General features: G+C 35.3%; 4 protein-coding genes and 1 long non-coding RNA gene across 6 annotated transcripts; 2 read left to right on the top strand and 3 right to left on the bottom strand.

The window, feature by feature from the left end:
* Positions 1-2,238: 2,238 nt before the first annotated feature.
* LOC120113393 lies at positions 2,239-3,457 on the bottom strand. Of its 2 annotated transcripts, XM_039134570.1 has the most exons (4): positions 3,058-3,457; positions 2,919-2,963; positions 2,656-2,811; positions 2,239-2,320 (listed from the first exon to the last, which is right to left on the bottom strand). In XM_039134570.1, exons 1-3 carry the CDS (start codon positions 3,323-3,325, stop codon positions 2,669-2,671), a joined length of 456 nt encoding a protein of 151 aa, XP_038990501.1. In that variant the 5' UTR covers positions 3,326-3,457; the 3' UTR covers positions 2,239-2,320; positions 2,656-2,668. The 2 variants fall into 2 exon arrangements, with proteins under 2 accessions (XP_038990501.1, XP_038990502.1); XM_039134571.1 differs by lacking the exon at positions 2,239-2,320 and having other exon boundaries at positions 2,434-2,811.
* LOC120113395 lies at positions 2,673-3,007 on the top strand. The gene is made up of 3 exons (XR_005515297.1): positions 2,673-2,813; positions 2,856-2,857; positions 2,923-3,007. It is a non-coding gene; the product is annotated as an uncharacterized LOC120113395 (long non-coding RNA).
* Positions 3,458-8,601: 5,144 nt separating the features above from the next.
* Positions 8,602-11,029, top strand: LOC120113388. Its single transcript, XM_039134567.1, has 2 exons — positions 8,602-8,854; positions 10,423-11,029. Exons 1-2 carry the CDS (start codon positions 8,724-8,726, stop codon positions 10,886-10,888), a joined length of 597 nt encoding a protein of 198 aa, XP_038990498.1. The 5' UTR covers positions 8,602-8,723; the 3' UTR covers positions 10,889-11,029.
* A 1,612-nt stretch (positions 11,030-12,641) lies between these two features.
* LOC120113390 (probable calcium-binding protein CML18) lies at positions 12,642-13,264 on the bottom strand. The gene has a single exon (XM_039134568.1). The coding sequence runs from the start codon at positions 13,178-13,180 to the stop codon at positions 12,683-12,685; it is 498 nt and encodes a 165-aa protein (XP_038990499.1). The 5' UTR covers positions 13,181-13,264; the 3' UTR covers positions 12,642-12,682.
* A 1,776-nt stretch (positions 13,265-15,040) lies between these two features.
* LOC120113387 (homeobox-leucine zipper protein HDG5-like) lies at positions 15,041-19,393 on the bottom strand. Its single transcript, XM_039134566.1, is given in 14 exon segments — positions 15,041-15,316; positions 15,347-15,835; positions 15,936-16,031; positions 16,166-16,285; positions 16,287-16,435; positions 16,518-16,686; positions 16,689-16,907; positions 16,996-17,094; positions 17,196-17,639; positions 17,725-17,907; positions 18,268-18,385; positions 18,463-18,614; positions 18,695-18,860; positions 19,314-19,393. Coding segments are annotated over 12 exon segments (2,334 nt in total). The 5' UTR covers positions 18,827-18,860; positions 19,314-19,393; the 3' UTR covers positions 15,041-15,316; positions 15,347-15,382.
* Between the last annotated feature and the right edge of the window lie 222 nt (positions 19,394-19,615).

Genomic DNA, 19,615 nt, shown 5'->3' with positions numbered 1-19,615 from the left:
GTTTCCATGGCTTCTGCTACTTCCATCTGAATTGAAGTAGCCATTGGTGATGATTTCTCTTCCACCTCCAGAGTTTTCCAGTTTGCTCCTTGGTTGTCAATTTCTTCATTGACAAATGTCCAGCTGGTACCATCTGCACCGAAAATGTCTACTTTCTTGATCAATCAGAAAGACAATAATCTACAAGTCTTCATTGATAAGATATTTCACCTTTCGTGTCTGATCTAGAAATGCTACCGAGTCTCTAATGGACCCATTAACAAACCCAGGTGTAAATTTCAGTTGCCGAGAGTGACACCGGTGAAAGGGGATCACTCAAATCATCAGCAAAGTGTTTAGATGAACCACGAGAGTTTCCCTGTGGAAATCCGTTTCACTCAAATCGCCAGCTGTTTAGTAGTTGCTCGTCAACACCAGAGAAGGAAAAGGAAGCGAGTTGCAGGAAAAGGAATTGTTCCGTTTGTTATGTTGGCTAAACTTTTGAAGCAGGTTTCGATAGCGAAGATAGACTGAAGAGTCTAATGACTCGGTGGTGATGGTCGTGAATGGTGCGTAATAATGAACATTTATAATAGTTTTGTCACTATTGTTTCAAGTTCTTAAGTTAATTTGATGGTTGGGTATTTAATTTTATAGTTAAAATGTCTATGGTTCAAATTTCATAAAAAATATTTTTTAATTAATAAAACGACGTCGTTTTGAGATTTTTGAACATTAAAACGGTAGTGTCAAAACGATATCGTTTTTATGGAGTCATATTATCGCCGTTACGGAATAAAATTATCATGTCATTGTCCCGTTAACGTATTAACGGCGTAGTGACAAAATTACAGTGAAATATAAATATTCGTGCTAAAATTGATAAAATTAAAACATTTTTGATCTCAAACATAAAAATAAGTGGTATTTAACTTATCCATATATTATGAGTAAAAAGCTCCAATCATTGCGGCGGCTAGAGATTAATTCTACACAAATTAGAAAAAGGAAAGGAAACACATCGTCATTGAGGTACAATGGTGAGCAACCCACCCTACCCACAACCTTATCTTCAAAGGATTTATTGTTTAATATTTAATCTAAGAAAAAGGAAGGCCGTGAAAGTGACAAATGACCAACTAATATTTCTGCTGTTGTGTTTTAAATAATTTTCATTATCATATATTTTTTAATAATTTAAAATTATATATTATTTTAAGTAATTACATATTACAATATATCATTTTCACCTCATAAAATTATAAATAATTAATATTATAAATATTATAAATATAAAATAATTTTAACTATTCAAATTTATTAATATTTTATTAAATCAAAATTTTTTATATTATTATTATTGTTATTATTATGTTTATAATTTTGAGTGAAACATGAAGAAAAAAAATTAAGAATGATCCATATAAAAAGAATTCATTATTCCAAAGTTATTTTCGTCCAAAGTGACGATAATTGAGTAGTACCTAAGAATTTAGAGTTAATGGCATTCCCTCCATTTAAACAAAAAAATAGTATTATTGGTAATAAATTATTATTTGATAATGATATTTTTCGTAAACCAAACATAAAAATATAATTTCAAAAAAAATTATTCTATTTGATAATGATATTTTCTGTAGGATAATCTAAAACACGACTTGTTTATGTAAAATGTTATTAAGAGTGTAATTTTTTAAGTTACACATAGTAATAATTTTAGTTGAATCAAAATTATTATTTTCTTATAACATTTTTAATTATAACTAAAATTATTATAAACTGAATGGTTTTTTATTATAAAATCTAAAACCTTATAATATAATATTTTCTGTTACAACTGAAAATATTATAAATTTATACAATTTTTAAAATTTAAAACAAAAATATTTTAATTAAAATTCATCTTAAATTAATTACCACCCAGCACATTCACCTTAATTATTATGATTTTTACCAAACAGTAACGTCGAAAGAGAAAAGAAAAGGAATACAAGGTAATTGAGCCAATAGGACTCTGGTAACCACCGACAACTTTTGTGGCTTGTTGTTGACTTAATATAATGTTAAACTTTTGACACGTGTTTTATCCAAACAGCATTGCTTTCTCCACCAACAAAAACTTAAAATTCACCAAAAACCCACTAATTACCAATTTTTTATAAGAAAATAACTAAACATACTTTAATTACACGCGTAATAGAAAAAACAAGAAGAGCAAAGATATTCACCGCTGGAGGAATCAGTACAGCTTTCTAGCTGGCATCCCCAACCGCATCACGAGGAGCAATAACGGTCCGAGTTTCCAGCTGGATTCCACCCTTAGTCCCTCACTAACTTACACCTCCCGAGGCGTACATTAGCCAATTTGAAATTTTAAAAACAATAATTCTAAAGTTTCTTCGATTTTTATTTTCTTCTATAACTTATATACAGAAAACATAAATTTATGTGAACAAAGATGGTAAAACAACTGATCAAGAGCTACACACGTAGCGCCAGCTAAGATATTTGCTTCACAAGCCAACAAATTAACATGCAATTTAAATTTACATCTTCAACCAAAAAAATGCCTCCCACGTGCAAGTATGACCGGCACGTGTTGGCTTATAGTCAGCTAGAGCATGAGCCAACACCGGAATCGTAAGAGAGAGAGAGATAAACCGATCGATGCAAAACTCAAGGAGGTCGCCTAGAAATCGGCGATTTTCCGATGCGGACGATACTTCGAAACGTACTTATCAAGTTCCTGCAAATTCCTTTGGCTTCGAACAGCCAAAACATTGTCTCTCTGAGTCTCCATAAATCGGCCTAAATCGCCGATTTCACGTGAATCTGTGAATAACGAAAGCATAAAACGAAATAGGCAGCAAAAGAAGAAGTCGCTAAACCGAAAATACAAGAACTAAAGAGATAAAAGGTTAGCTGAAGCTACATTATACCTAGATGCTTTGAGGAATACTTGAATCCGTTAAAAGCTGCCAAATCTGAAACAAAAAGATAAGAATAAACCATGAAGATTACACTTGAATAACCTAGCTTGTTAATGATGCTGGTTGTTGAAGAAAACGAAAAATGTACCGGATTGTGAAGGACTGTGAGAATTAAGGTAAAGTATGAGGAAGCAAAGGAGAGTGAGAACAGGAATGAGATGAATTAGCTTCTCAGACTTAGGAGTCAACGGAAACGACGGCGATGAAGGCGAAAACGACAATCGGCGAGGCTTACTGTCTTTGCGGTCCTCGCCGTCGATGATTACTCGGAGTTTATGATCATCGGCACCGTTAATCTCTTCTCGTCCATGGATGTCGCGCTTGGAGGTAGGCGAGCCTAAGGATTGTCTTTGCATGTTTGTAGTTAGAGGAAAGTGAGAAACAAGGCTTAGAATTAGATGCGCTTTGGCCTTTGCTTATTTCAGTATTTTCTTAAAGAACTATCGGAGAGTTGGTTCTGTTTTAGGTTTTCCTTAAGCCGCCGTTTAGCAGAGCAGCTTAGCTTAACTAAGCATTAATTATTCGCCGGGTCTTTTTAACAAAACGGAAAGTGTAATTTTAAAATTAATTAATATAAAAATAAAGATACCAATTAATATTATGGATTCATTTTTATTCGGAAGGATTGGAATGATATGCTACCATATTTGTATAGGAAATATTTATTGTTTTGATTGAGTTTGATTTGATTTAATTTAGTTACTACAATTTGAAAAACATAATTTAAATTTTAAAATAAAATATATAATTATAGCTAAATTTATATTGTTTATTATTTTAAATATATTTGATTTTTTTTTACATTTTTAGCATGTTTGAAGTTTCTTTAATTATTTCCTAAAAAAAAGTTTCCATATATTTTGTTTTGGTGAAACATGAAAGCATAATAACTTAGACCGTGCTGACAGCGTCAGCCTGTAACAGCGGCAACACCTCGAAAGGGGAGTTTCAAATGTGATTAAATCCGAAACATCTGCAGTGGCTATCTTCGCCAAGCGATCCGCTACTTTGTTATCATCGCGAGATACATGTTGCAGCTCCACAATCCATTCCAGCCGCAACAAATCAGTAATATGTTCAATAATCGTCAAAAAAACAATACCCTCTCCAGCCATTCGGATTGCCTTGAGAGCTTCCATACTATCGACTCAACCAAAACTAAGATTCATCTCCCGAGCAAGCGACAGACCCAAGTAAACTCCCCAAAGTTCAGCCTCCAAAATCGAACAAATACCAATGTATTTAGCGAAACCCATCCGCCAAACACCACCGTTGGTCCTGACCACACCCCCGCACGTTGCTTGACCCGAATCCACTTTCCCAGCCCCATCCGAGTTAATCTTAATCCATCCAAACGGTTGAGACTGCCAACGCTTCGATCCAACTACCTCAAGAGATCTAAAGCTCAACTGGTTCGAACGCAGCAGCCATGCACGACAAAAAGAAGCTTGCAACTGTTTACTCCGTTCCAACATTGAACCACTATCATCCAACGGGGAGTCGAAAGCTACAGAATTTCGATAGAGCCAAATATTCCATAGAATCGCTCCAAATAAAATATCCCAGTTATTAACTTATTATCCCGAATAGCATAATCCTTAGCATTCTTTAAATTCATTGCTACCCACCCCTGCAAATCCATCGCCATGAAATCCTGAATACGTTCTCGAAAAATACAAGACACCCAGATTGAAAGAGCAGAAGGACAAAGCCTTAATAAGTTATTCAAGTCTTCCACGGATGCGAAACACATAGGGCACCTGCTGTCGTTTGTATGATGTTTCCGGGTGCGCTCAGCATTAGTCAAAACCCGGTCAGGGCAAACAAGCCACAAAAACAACTTGATCTTTAGAGGACCCATGAAATGATAAAAAAAAAACAAGCCCCAGCATTATTCGTCCGACCAGCCAAGAAATCATAGGCAGATTTAACAGTGAACCGACGATCTTCTCTAAGTTGCCACTCCACCGCATCATCCTTAAATTAAGCTTTAGGACCTTTTTTTGCCGCTATCTTCAACAAAATGTGCAATGGGAGGAATTGGTCAAAAAGAGACCAACGCCAGTTTCCAAGAGCATCGGACATATCAGCAACCGTGACCCGACTCATCCCTAACGCCCCAGCGGCAGTGACATGGTTAATAAGAGGACCACACTAATTCAACCAAGCGTCAAACCAGAAGTCAATCGAGCGACCATTGCCAACACACCAATTGATATTCTGATGAACATCCTGCCAAATACAAGCCAAACCTCTCCATAGTTTAGAACAATTAGAACCATGAAGAGAGTCTGTAATTCCATCCCTACAGTGATATTTAGCTCGAAGAAACCTCACCCAAAGATGATCCTGCTCGGTCAAAATATTAAACGCAAATTTCATTAAAAAAGCGTCAGTATGTTTTACTAAATGATGAAATCTAAGACCACCAAGCTTAGTCGATGCACAAATATCGCTCCATTTGACAAGATGAAGGCCTCTACTGCCCTCTTGGATTCCCCAAATAAAATGTTTTATAAGGCTCTCTATTTCCACACACCCGCCTCGGAAGAGAGGCCGATTCCACCGTGTAAATAGGAAGAGCGGCTAAAACAGATTTTGCAGTAGTCACTCTCCTTGCAAAAGAAAGAGACCGCATTTTCCATCCGCTCAACATGTTTCAATCCATCTGAACCAAATACTGATACGAAGCAGCTGAGACATGCCCATGCAATAAAGGAACCCCTACAAAAATCCAAAAGCACCAAAAGAATAGCTTCTCCTTGAGAATCATATCATCGGCAAACATTAAATGGGAAATAGTAGGCCCAGAAGACGAAGTGCAGAACAGACACCAACTACCATCGGTCACCCTTTGAGTGATGGCTTGGGCTAGCCTTTCCATGCAAAGCACAAACAAATAAGGCGAAAACGGATCCCCTGGACGAATACCACGAGAAGGTGTAATTCTTCAGTCATGCTCCCATTCCACAAGATACGAGTACAAACCGAAGAAACACAACGCATGATAATATGGATTAAAGAGTCAAGAATACCCAGGTCAACTAGATTGTCCTCAATAAAAGTCCACTCGAAACGATCATAATCCTTTTCAAGATCTATTTTAATCGACATCCAACCATTTAGCCCTTTCTTTTTATTCATGGAGTGAATAACATCTTGAGTGATAACAATGTTATCCACAATTGAACGGCCCGACACGAAACTAGTTTGATTCTCATATACCCATAACGGAAGAAGTGGCTTCAAACTATTCACAATCAACTTGGTAATAGCCTTATAACCTCTTTATAACTTTGTCCGCTTTCGTACCACTTATACGAGGCTCAAAAAGCGCTATGAGCTTCGGTTTAAACTCCCGAACAAAACCCTGTAAATAACGACAGAAAGTAGGGCTCGCCGCACCCTAACAATTCCAAAACATACAACTAGTCATTATTAAATAAATTAAATATAGAGGAGAAACCATAAGGTTCAAGCTAGAACCTAACATCCTGAACGTCCGTGGCATCCAAATCTTCCATAGACTCATCATCGCTTATTAGACCGGCTTCCACCAAACGACCATTAATCGCATCTTTTCCATTCCCTGCGACAATGACATCTATTTGATGCGACAGGGATTGCGTCCATGCATGGGTCTGAATATTCAGATTCGAATTTTCGTCACCCGAACCACGCCCACAACGATTCTTATCGCTCGAACTCATAGCAACCATGCCTTGTTTCTTGGAAATCCGGATCCCATTACCACCCTTGGTCATACAACCTTGCTCCTTAATAACTAACGCTGAGTGATCACCAGGTACATGATCCATAGCATGAAATGAAGTCGTAATATTTTGATATGCCATCAAAGATAGAAATGGATCTCCATTTGTTTAGGACCTTGTTTCTTCTTCTTCTCTGGGTTCGAGGCTAAATAAGCTGCATTAGGCTTGAAAGCACGCTGCTGTTAGAGAGGCTTAGGAGGACCCACAGTTTCTTTGCCTTTAGATGACTGCCCTATTTCCACATTGGGATCCTTACCAGTATCTTTGTCTAAACTATGCACTTGTTCATTCTCCTTACCATGATCTTGTAGAACCGCAAATCTAGAAGCTTCACCCCCACGAGAGGTACTAGCAGCAGCGGAACCTTCCTTAACCTTACCCTTCGCCTTGTGTTTTGGCTGCTCAACAACCATCCATTGACCAAATAATTCCACACCCCGAGACTCAAAGGTTGGAGAGCTCCGAACTTCTGGAATATCACAGCTTCTGGCTGTTGAGCAGTAACCAAATTGACCTCCCTTTTACTGCAGTTATCTTAGGAGTGACCATATGTACCACAGGAAAAACAAATATTGGTTAAACCTTCATATTCCAGCTTCTGGATAAAGCCATCGTTCCCAATACAAGACTTAAGAGGTTTGTTAAGGTCGACAATTATAGCCAGTCGACCAAACTTCCCCCTACCACCCGCCTGAGTATTATAATCAACTCGCACAACCCGTCCAACCGAAGCAGTAATCCTACGAAATAAGGATTTGGAGTAGCACTTATACGGTAAACTCGGTAACCGAACACACACTAAAACTTGTTCCTCTGTTAACCTTTGTATCTTGTGCTCTTATGTTTCAAGAAGGGAAGAGCAGGGAGAATGTTAACAATATACTTGCGGTTAAACAATTATCAAGAATTAGTTAATTTGTTATTCATTTTTAGTCCACCATATAAACTAATATGAATCAACCATAGAAATAAGATTGAATTGAATGAGGATCGGTTTTGTATAGATAATTTCTGCATCAAGTTTCTTTATACTGCACTTTTACCGCCTTTGTTTCTTGCACATCTTTAAAGTTCTTGTTGTTCACATGTTACAAGTCTTGAATACCTTTCATTATCAATGAGAATTCTCACATTCTTCTACTAACATAAAACTTCTATAATATTATTGGTAATACATTTTTATCAAATTATTATAATTATAATTTATAATTTTTTCAACATCATATATATAAATTATAATATTTTTATCATAAATTTTGAGAATTTTTAGACTAAAAAATAATGAATGAAGTTTATATTTGAAAACAAATCATATAACAATCACAATTTAACAAAATGTATTTCTATATAACTTTATATTTTTAACTAAATAAATCAAATCAAATAATATAATATAATATTATTATAATTTTATTCAATAATTTTTTTATATATAATATTATTATTAAAAATAATTTAATGTTTTATATTTTTTAAATTTATATCGATACAATTTGTACATTTATCGCATGACTTAACTAAACACTTAAGAGAACTCATTAAGTGAATTAAATGGTAAAAGAAAATGTTATTCTTCTTAAAAATCTCGGGCTCAAAAGACACATCCAAGATTTATGTGGGTTATCAATCGATTAATAAAATTATGAATAAAAAATATTTCGTAAACATCTCATATTATTAAAAAAAAAGCTAAACACCTAATATTGGGCCCAAAAATGGTACAGGCTCACCTAAAATTGGGCCATAAATATTCTAGAAATATCTCAACGGCAGCGATCGTGATGTTAGCACTGATCTCAAACAATTAATTAAGAAATAATAATAAGATCGAGTCATCAGTGAGAGTTTGGAAAATTCTGACGCCTCCCAATGCCCTCAGTTTTTAACTTGCTGCAAAAGAAAATCCATGGTCAAAGATTTATAAAGAGAGGTAAAAAAAAGGAATGAAGCTTGCTAGAAAGAGAGACTAAAGAGGGAAAAAATGGTGCTGTGGGAGATCGCACTGGGAACGGCTTATTTCTTGGGGCTTAAACGAACTTACAGGCTTGCTTTGAAGATTCAGCGACGGATTATTAGCCGCAACCATCCTAGATTCCAACAATTTGCTCAAAGGTAAAGAGATTTCTCTCTTCTTTTACTGTTCCTTTATCTATTGCATAATATCTTTCAGGCTTTGATTGCTTTAGCGTTGTATTAAGACTTGTTATTGCACCCTGAAGTACTATTTATCAGTGGGCGCTGGAGTTACTGAAATGAATGTTATGAAATTTAATTGAATAGGTATTTCTCAGTGGGCGCTTGAATATATATTCATCAAAAACTTCATCCTTAGTTATTAACTGCATTTTCTCAATATTTGCTCCGCTGGGTGTCTGTTTCCATGTTCTTTTGATGTTTTAAAATTACTTGCATTTCTTCCTAAAGAAATTCGGAGAATTGAAGTCTGCAAACTGTGACAAATGTTGGAGAGTCTTTTCGAATAGATGCTGCATTGTAATCACTCAGACTAATCTAAAAAATAATAATCATTGATAGAATTGCATTCGTCACAAACTCTAGTTTGGACAAATGGACAACTTGAAGCTGTCACAGGACTTGGGGGATGGTTTGCATTTCTCCCATTATTTTCTGTACTTGATTCCATTTTTTGGTATAGTATGGGTTTAGTTTCATCATTTCTTACGAGGTAAATTGTAAATGCATTCGTGATGAAGAGTCACATAATCAGGCAGAGTTAGTCCCAACGTCTACTGACGTGAATTGCTAGCGAGTCATATTCTTCTAACCAGCACATTAGTTTTTGAGAAATGATTTCAGTTTGAGATAATCATGTGAATACTGTGTATTTTTTGTTCTATTTAACAAAACTTTCCCTACATACATGCCTATGAGTGTTAACCGAACATATCAATCTACTACGAAGGCAGAATACCATAACAATCAATATTTTTCTGACAGTTATGACTAAATAGTCAGTTACATATGTCAAAAAGGGTCAATTTTTTTTCTCTTTTAAGTTGAAAGAATGTGACTTAGAAGTTTTATCATATTTGTACATCAATCAACCTCTCTTTTCTTTTGCCTTTCCAATTAGATGCTTGGATGTTCATTGAAAATGTATAGAAATAGTCCATGTTTACTTGAAACTTCTGATTGATATCTAGACATGGAGCAAGTTGTATATTTTCTCTCGGCAATCAATTAGTGAATTGATTATTTAGCTAATGAGGTGCAGGATGAGAATATACACCTCCTTGAGTTTCCTTACTACACTATTTAAACATCCCACTAGTCCATCATTTCTATGAGCTACAGATATTAGTGAAACATGTTGTCATTCTCGTAATGTTTGATTCATTCCTAGATTTCCATCAGAGTTACAGGAGCTTTAATTTTGCGATCCTGTTGTTCCTCCAATTTTTAATTTTTCCAATTTCAGCCTGTTTTATACGTGGGTATCAACCTTGCCTTGCTAAATGAAGCCACTAAGGTAGAACCTTTCTTACTCTGTGACAGGTAGTAGTTGACTTACCAATTCTTTGTGAGCTTCATTTCCAAGTGGGAGCACAATCCTGAATGTCAAATGTTTTGCAACTACTAACATTGAAGAATTAGGACATTAAAAGACATTCTTTGACTTTTGTTGTCTTTCGTAATCTGTTATCTTTTTCTTCCAGCAGACGAACACGTGCCATATTTGATGTAGCACTCACGGTTAACAGGAGCATACAGCACAGAGACATGGAAGTTGGTCGGAATCTTGGTAACTGGATCCTCCGCTGGCTCAATAAAATGAAACCGTCATTGCAGATCCGTGCTCCAACTCACAAGAAACCCCACCATGATGCTGGCAGAGCATTCATGAACATTCCAAAGCACGTGAGGAACTCAACATCGTTAAAAATTTCACGAATCATCAAGTCACCTCGAAACAATGTAGCTGATAGACACCTTTATAGATCATCAACAAATATGTGGGCCAATTCCTTCCCTACAATTGCAATGATGATGCGGCGACCAAGTGCTGCTGGAAACATGACTCAATGCAGGCATTTAAGCACTAATGGACCTTACATATCGAGGCTGAACTATGTGAGAGGCGATGGAGTTATTAGGAAGGATATAATGCAGTGGATGTTGCGGTAGTGCAGATGAAAACCTATATCTGTTAGCATTTTTGGACTTTGAAAACTATCAAGCTTTCATGAGAAGCACTAAACTGGGTGCTGCAAGACTCTTATTATGAAGAGACTCGTTGCTTTGGATTCTGCATGATTTCTGAAGTGGTTAATATGGGATAATAAGTCTTTTCCTTGCCAACAACTGCTTTTTTTTTTCTGGCATTCCGTTGGTTAGAGAATGGACTGCTTGATTGTTTAGTGCACTGTTCTTGCATTGTTATCGTCTTAAATAAAATATGTCCATGCTCGTGTTATTTTTTTTTATCAGAGCATTTTAGTAGAATTATGAGGTCTATTATAGTTTTCTTGCGAGTGAGTGATATAAGCATTCGGTAGACATCTAAAAAATGCAGGCATTTTGTTCTCATATCGAATTCTAAATTCAGCCAGCTTGAACAATCAATCAAGATAAAGCCGCAGCTATAATCAAGTTCTTTCTGGAGTATTGGGGTGTTCATGCATCACTCAACTGTTGAAGTATTGTCTATTTGAAGTAAGACCAAAGTTTGTTTGGTCGGATAATAGTTAACTATACAAGAGTTGTGTGTTTAGTCATTGAATTAAGACCTAGAATTTGTAACCCTTGTCGGAAAACAAGGAAATTAAATCCAAAACTCTTTGTATACAACTTAGTAAATGAGCACGAATCGAGTTACCCAATGGTTAAAAGGATAGTTATTAATCTTAAAGGTTTTAAGCTTAAGTACGACGTCTGTATCAGTGTTTGAGCGTTTATAGTCAGAATAATTGATGATTTTTTGAACATATATTATTTTATAATGACCCATTGTTTAAAATTTATATTTAAATTTATTAAATATAACCAGATTAAATAAGTTATCCCGTTAAAGAGAAAGGGAAGTATGCAGTTAGTAATTAAATTAGGTTCGAAATTTGTTAAATGTTATTAAATTAATATTTAAGTAAAGTTTTATCAAATTAATATTTTAAGTAATAATTTTTTTTTTAAAAATCGTTTTTAAAAATATATTTAATTTCACAATTTATTTTTGAAATTCTAAATAAAATTTTAAAACTATATATAAACTTATTAAACAAAAATTAAATAGTTGAATCACATTGCTTAACAAAAAATAATAATAATAACTTCACTTTGTGATAATTGAAATTGGTGGATTTGGAAAATTATAAAATTATAAAATTTAATCATAACTAAATAAAATTTGTTTATAAAATAACTTGATGAATTAACAAGTTCATAAAGTTATAATTTTAAAAAATACTTTTATAATTTTTAAATGAATTATGAATTCTATGTATTCTTAAAAAAAAATAATTTTTTAATTGTTACTTAAAATATTGAAAAATCTCAAAAAAATTAATTACAATTAAAGGGTCAAATGGCATTTTTTTATTAATTTAATGTCACTTTACCTCTTATATGGCAATTAAAGATACAATATTTATTTTATAAATAAAATTAAACTTTAACGCTTATTATATAATTTTTAAAAATATAATATCAAAAAAAATATTTTAACATAATTTATTATCCATTTTAAAACTTATCTTATTAACTTAATAATATATCTCGATATGTGACATCCCTATACAAGACCTTATTATCATCATATAAAAAAAATCATTAAGCGATTCCAAAACCAAGAACTTATTCACCTGAAATAACAAATGCGATTAAAACAAAAATATTGAAAAATGTCCCTTATTAACTACGCGGGTAACCGGAACATAAACAAGTCCAACATAGCAAACTAGTCCTTTACGGCTTAAAATTCAATCAACCCCATGAATTATCAAACGCAGCGTTAGAGACGGCCTGTGAGAACTCCTCAAAACTAATCATCCCGTCTCTATCGGTATCCGCCTCCTTGATCATCCCCGTCAACTCCTCTGCCGTCAGCGCGTGCCCAAGCTTCGCCATCGAATGCGCCAACTCGGCAGCACTGATATATCCGTTCCCATCCCTATCGAACATCTTGAACAACTGCCTCAGCTGCTGCTCACTGTAGGGCGACTTCTCCGACATCAGCTCCGGCGCCACCAGAGATACAAACTCCGAGAACTCAACCAACCCGTTGTTGTTGGTGTCGGCCTTTTGTATTAAGGCTTCGACTTGGTCGGAGCTGGGTTTTAGGCCTAAGGACCGCAAAAGCGAACAGAGTTCCAGCTGCGTTAGGCTGCCATCGTTGTTTCGATCGAAAGATCGAAAGATTTCTCGTAGTTCGGTGATTTGCTCATCGTCTAGCTTGACTGGTTCCTTGCCGCTCATTTTCATATACCAGAAACCTCAAATCTTAAAACAATCGCTTCTATTGTATAACCAAACACAAGAAAGTCAAGACTAAAGCAGCACAAAATGATTGAGCAAAACTCTCTTGAAAATACAAGGATTCTTATTCATACATATTTAAAAGATTATGAACAGGTCCACGTTGTGTAGACAAAGTTTATTATTATATTTAGGGTAACCTATACCCATTATCACTTAATTATTGTCTGATTTCATTTTGACCATTAATCTTTTTAATTTTGTCAATCAAATCACTTAATTATTAAGTATTATCCTTCAAGCCACTAGCCATTGACATTTAATGGAGGAGCTGACGTGGCTATTAAAAATAGTATAATTACACATTTAATCTTTAATATTTACATGTATCACCATCTAATTGGAGATTAAATTTATTAAATTGAATTAAAATTATTAAAAAAATTGATAGCATGTGTAAATATTGAGGATTAAATTTATAATTATGCCATTATTTCAATAACCACTTCAGCTCCTCCATTAAATTCTAACATTTGATGGCTTGATTGTCAATACTTAAATAGTTAAGGGATATGATTGACAAAATTAAAGATCAACATGATCAAAATAAAATCGGGCAATAGTTAAGTGGTCATGGGTGTAATTTACCCTTGTATTTACCACAAATGAATAATTAGAACCTTCCCAATGTCTTGTCTTCATATCTCCTCATTTGATTTTAGAAAATTCGGATGAAAAAATACGTGCAAAGCGGCGGAAATTCCGTGATTGGTGCACGTATTTCTTGCTCATCTGGTCAACCTTTACATCCTTACTCATTTTTAATATAAAATATAAAAAATATCTAAAATATATAAAAATTTAAATTTTTTAAGAAACGGCTCTCCGTCTAAATTTATCCCTGAGTATACTCGAGACAATTACACATGTTATTATTAATTATTAGAATTATAAACAAATATAAAATGTTCTAAAAATAAAAAAGATAATTATTTATTTTTCAAATGACATCACGTTATCTGTGAACGGTCTCTATAAAACCATATTTAAACATTTTTATTTAATTTGAAACAATTATGTGTAAAAGATAATTATTTATTTGAATTTAGTTACCAATTATAAGATGTATCAAAGTTTGTATCATTATTTTTATTTGAAAGAAATGTATGCGACATATTGTTGAATTAATGGGAATTGGGAGGAAGAATTGAGGGTTTAATTGGAATCATATGACGTTAATTTTGGTGAATTCTTAAGTAGTTTTGAAACAATTTGGAAGTGAAAAAATATGTTAAAAGTATTTTTAGTTCTTTAATTTTTCTGTCTTTTATGTAAAATGAAAAAAATAAATAATACAAGTATCAAAATAAAATAAATTAATAATTAACGTTACTTTAATAAGTAGTATATTTTTTTCTCGAAAAATCAACATAATTTAAAAAAATATTAAAAACTTCTTTTATAGTTAAGGAGCAGATGCAAACATGTGTTGGGTTGGCACAATTTTGTAGTTTATTAGTGGACGTCGACTCAGGGATAGATTCGGGATGGATGAGGCAATCGTTCTCTTAAGAGTTACGTGTTGAATGGGTTCTGGGCCTCTGGCAGACATTTAATTAATTTGGACCGAAAAATAAGACTTGAATTTAATATGAAAAATTAATTAATTGAAAATTTGAAGGGATAGTTGAGTATTCAGATGTTACAGAATTGCATAGATACAACTCAACGCTGTCCATACATGAAATGTGATTTATGAATATTCTAACTTCACCCCCATCAACTGACTTAAGATGTTTGAAGACAGGAATGGATCGAGAAGCAGGTATATAATTAAGTAGAGGCAAACATAATTGAATTAATTAGAAGTCTAAAAGCAGGCATTCAAATTAAACAAGAAGGGCAATAACGCAGAAGTCAATACCCGAACCAGTACTACCACCCCTGTAATTGGTGAGAACCCAACCAGAAAGCAAGGGTCACAACAGGTGCGCTCTTGACTTCCTCTACCTTTTGCCGCTACAGTCTTTACCCACAACAAATATTACATCTTTATTTACCACATTAATTTACTGAACCTGCTACTACCTAGACAATTTCACTACTTGATTTTCAACAAATTACCAATAACTTCCCCCATTTGTCATCCCATCTTCAACTCCATTAAAAAATGGGGATGTTACGGGTAATTCACGAAGAACCAAGACCCTATTTTTCTGGTGCATTAGCAGCCTCACTGCAAGAACCTGAGCCTGGACCATTCCCTTTATCGGGGCAGCTAAGGGTGCCACTGCTACTACTCAGAGCAGCACTGATTTGGTGAACGGTTGTGCGTAAATGGTTGTTGATGGCTGCAATGCTCGAGAGATTGATCTTTGCTGATGGAATTGTGCTGGCAAGAACTTCAAGTCCAACGGTGAGTAAACTGCCTGCACACATATGCCCATTTGCCTCTTCAGTATTGTGGGCATCTTTGATGAGTTCCATTGGGGTTATGAAAAAGCCTAAGGGAAGCAATGGGATGCAAGATGGGTCCTCCCCGCTCATCGCAAGCTGAACGGAATTAACATCCACAGTTGAGTAAACAACGAGGCTACCGGATCGGTCTGTGCAGCTCTCTTGCAGCATCAGCTCTACGTTCTGGGAGGAGTTGCCCGCAACCTGCGTTTAACGTATTTAGAAACTATAGGGTTAATTTTATATAAAAGAGGGGAAATATGTGGAAATGTAACATTTAACAATCCGAGAAGGAAATTATTACATTGATTCTAAGAAGTGAGATGCAGTTCCCAGGGTGGGCGCCATTAGCAATGTGAGCCACCTCATGTAAATCATTCCCATTTGAAAGAACCTCCAGCTGCATAATGTTACATTAAAATACAGCATTTTGAGAGGAAGCTAAAAGATGCATATGCAATATGTGTGTGTTTGTGTGCATATATATATATATAGAGAGAGAGAGAGAGAGAGAGAGAGGAAACTAAATGGAACCTGAGCTCTGCGGCGTTCATCCCTCAAAAGGTCAAAGACATGGTGGTGAGGATATGGCAGCCAAGTAGTCGAAACAGCACAAAGAATGAGTCCATTGGGCTGGCCTGGTTCACTGACCTTTCCTTGTAGTGATTCTAACAGTATCGTCGGAGGAATCTGGAATAGCCGTCCATAACTGACCGTTGGAGCTGCTGATGTTGACACAGAATGTTCTTATCATCCTTTGAGCTAGTCTCATTAGATTCTTCCTTGCTTCTGGAGAAGGTATCACTGAAAGTGAAAGAATATATGGCCGTAAAATCTGATTGTAATGGAAACCAAATCATAAAAAAAAAAGTGGAATTTTTTGAACCTCCAATGTCAGTGATGTTTCTGGCCATGAGGCTAGCAATCCTTTCGCAATGTCTCTCTAAAACAGCTAACCAACGATTTGCTCCAAATGCCATTCCAGAGTGAACAAAGTGAGTAAATATGTGATGGATTGGTTTCTCCTCTATCTCTGCATGTTCAACCCAAGTAACCATTGAGAGTAGCCGTTAGGCATGTCATGAATCAAACAGCCAGAGGGCCTTCTCTTGTATAAGGGAAATGAAGATTGTAAGTTATTATGAAAGCCATCCAGTGGGAAATCAACAATTGCCCAATACGTTTCGTCCTCCAGATTTTGTTGTTGGCAATAACGAAGGAAATATGCCTCTCGTGTGGGCACCAATGGAGATAGAACATGCAATTCTGCATACATCTGCTCAAATAGACAAAAGCAACTTATCAGATGGACGACTAAGTTTAATGAATATGATGTAGACATTGCATGAAATGCGAGTGTATACCAGCAGGAGGCATCCATTAGTCCCTGAAACACCTGGTGATATAACTTGAATACTTTTAGCTCTAGCAACTATTGAGGGAAAGAGCTCGGTCCATTTGTTCTACAATTGTAATGAAATCATTTCAAAACGAGATTTCTGTCATTAACAATAGCGCTATCGAATGAAATTGTTAGATAAAAATTCAAGGAAAGGAAGCGTACGGCATCAAGAAATGCTTCTACCAAAGTGATGCTATTCATTATAACGACTGCACTGTCACGGCTAGCTTCAGTCCTGAACTCACTTGAGCGCTGCTTGAGATTTAATGGCCAATGGAACACCTTGGCATGCTCTTCGAGGTTAAGTAATTCCTTCCCATTTTTGTTGTTTCGAATCCAAAGAGGCTCATTTGCTCGGCACATCTTCACCAGTTCATCCACGGCGGACATAGCAAGCTCCATTGCAATAGTTTTCTCCTCCTCCATTAAATATAGATTGTTATTCTCGGGAAAGGAGTCTGCTTCAGACAGTATAGGAGCCATGGGCTCTGGGAATTGCCTTGGATATATGTTCATGTCCAAATCTAATGAAGGTGGCATCAATGAACCCATTGTTTGGATTGGCCGTCCCATATATCGTGAAGCAATGGCGCAGACCCGTTCCAACTGTTAAAACATATCAACATCGGCACTATATTAATTGATAATGTATGTATAATACATAGAGAAAATTAATATCGTGATGAATAACCTCTTCTGCAAGTCTTGCGTTCTCCATACGAAGTTCTTCGAAGGAAACACCTCCAGGCACAGGTGGTCCACCACAATTCGGACAAACGAGTTTACTGAGTTCCGCTTCAAGCCGGTAAAACTCATTCTTGAGTGACTCATTCTCAGTTCTAAGTATGACGTTCTCAGATCGATCTTGTTGAGCCTGACAATTAATTTAAACCAAGAATTAATTACATCCTTAAGAACCAAAATGAGTATACATAAATTAGTAAATTACATAATCTGCATTAACTGTGAGAACCCTTTGGGAAGAAGCACATGAGCAGGTAAATGAGTTTAATGCTGAATCCAGTCCACATTTATGAAGACAGACTGTAGTTGCAGTGGCCCCAAAATTAAAGAAAGAATCCTTCTCATCAGTTTAGGGTTTGAGCTGGTTTTTTCATGCAAACCCATCATCAACGCGTTTCCTTGGGATTCGGGTTTTTCTTTTCTGTTTTCCGGTACATGTAGAGAGAGAGAGAGAGAGAGAGAGATGAAAATAAGTTGGTTTTGATTTCACCTTCATCTGAGTGCGGCGATTTTGGAACCAAAACTTGACTTGGCGAGGCTTAAGGCCAAGTTCTTGGCTTAGTCTCATCCTTTGTTTGTCATCAGGATGTGGACATTCCTTAAAAACACTGCAAAATACCAAATATTTCTCTATATAAACATTACGAAGGGCTTAAAAAAAAGAGTTAGAGATAAGTGGAAATACGCTTCCATTTCTTGGATCTGGCGAGCAGTGTGTCGATGGTAACGTTTTTTCTTGACGGATTTCTCAACACCATTCTCTTCACTCTTGTCTTCAGCTTGTAGTTCACTACCAGACCCGCTTTCCATATCCTCTTTTAACCCATTTTCTTCTTTCTGTTTAATCCCAGGAAAAATAACATACAATGAATAAACAGTGCAACTTACGCAAGAAGAAGGGAAGATGGGAGACTTACAGGGATCATAGGAGGTAATGCTTCGAATGGCAAGAAGTTGAAATTAGGGTTTTGAAATGTTGATGAAAACAAGGCTTCTGAAGAAACCACGTTCCCTCCCATTGATGACATCACTTGACAATCTCCATACATTTTTCTTTTACTTTGGACTCACTTCCACTTGACACTGCAACAATCAAATCGTGTAAGACCAAAACATCTTCATCAAAGAAAAAAAAACATCAACTACTTGAACCATATATAGAAGAACAATGCATCAACCCATATATATGTATATACAAGCATAAAAATGAGAAGTAGCAGACTGTAACCTACAGGAAAAGAGAAATTTACTCTAAAATTAAATGCAAAGCGAAAAAGAAGTGAAACTTGAAAAATGAAGGATGTGATCTTTTTTTCCAAAAAAAAAAACCATAGCTTCACCCTGGAAACCACTCTACTTCAACCCAGAAATTGTTTTGAACGAAGGTTCTTGGACATATACAATGAAAACCCACCATGAACAAAAAGCTTCAGAAATTGAACCAAGCACCAACGAAAGAAGGTAAAAAAAATATAAAATAAAATATTGTAAAAGAGAGAATAATAATTTTAAAAAAATCAATGTAGGAGTAAATACCACAACCAATGTTGTCGGTGTTTCCTTTGCAGACGAAGATGAAGAAGTCGAGGAAGAAGAGAAAGAAGACAACTCTCCGTTTTCTTCTATTTTCTTTTACTTTGATTTCTATACCTAAAATAGACACGCACTTCTATGTCCTCTGTATTTCTTCTTGTAATAAACTTTTAGGTGAAACTATTATGTCAGTCCTTAATCTTTAATAAAGTTAAAAAGTAAATCCTCTTACCTTTCTTTTTAAAGTTCTAATTCAATTGTTGATACATTTACACCTATTCGATAAAACCAACTTAAGAAGCAAA

The sequence above is a fragment of the Hibiscus syriacus genome, unplaced genomic scaffold, assembly GCF_006381635.1.
Source record: "Hibiscus syriacus cultivar Baekdansim isolate YM2019G1 unplaced genomic scaffold, ASM638163v2 tig00110206_pilon, whole genome shotgun sequence".
NCBI lineage: Eukaryota > Viridiplantae > Streptophyta > Magnoliopsida > Malvales > Malvaceae > Hibiscus > Hibiscus syriacus.
This window is presented reverse-complemented; position numbering and strand designations above follow the sequence as displayed.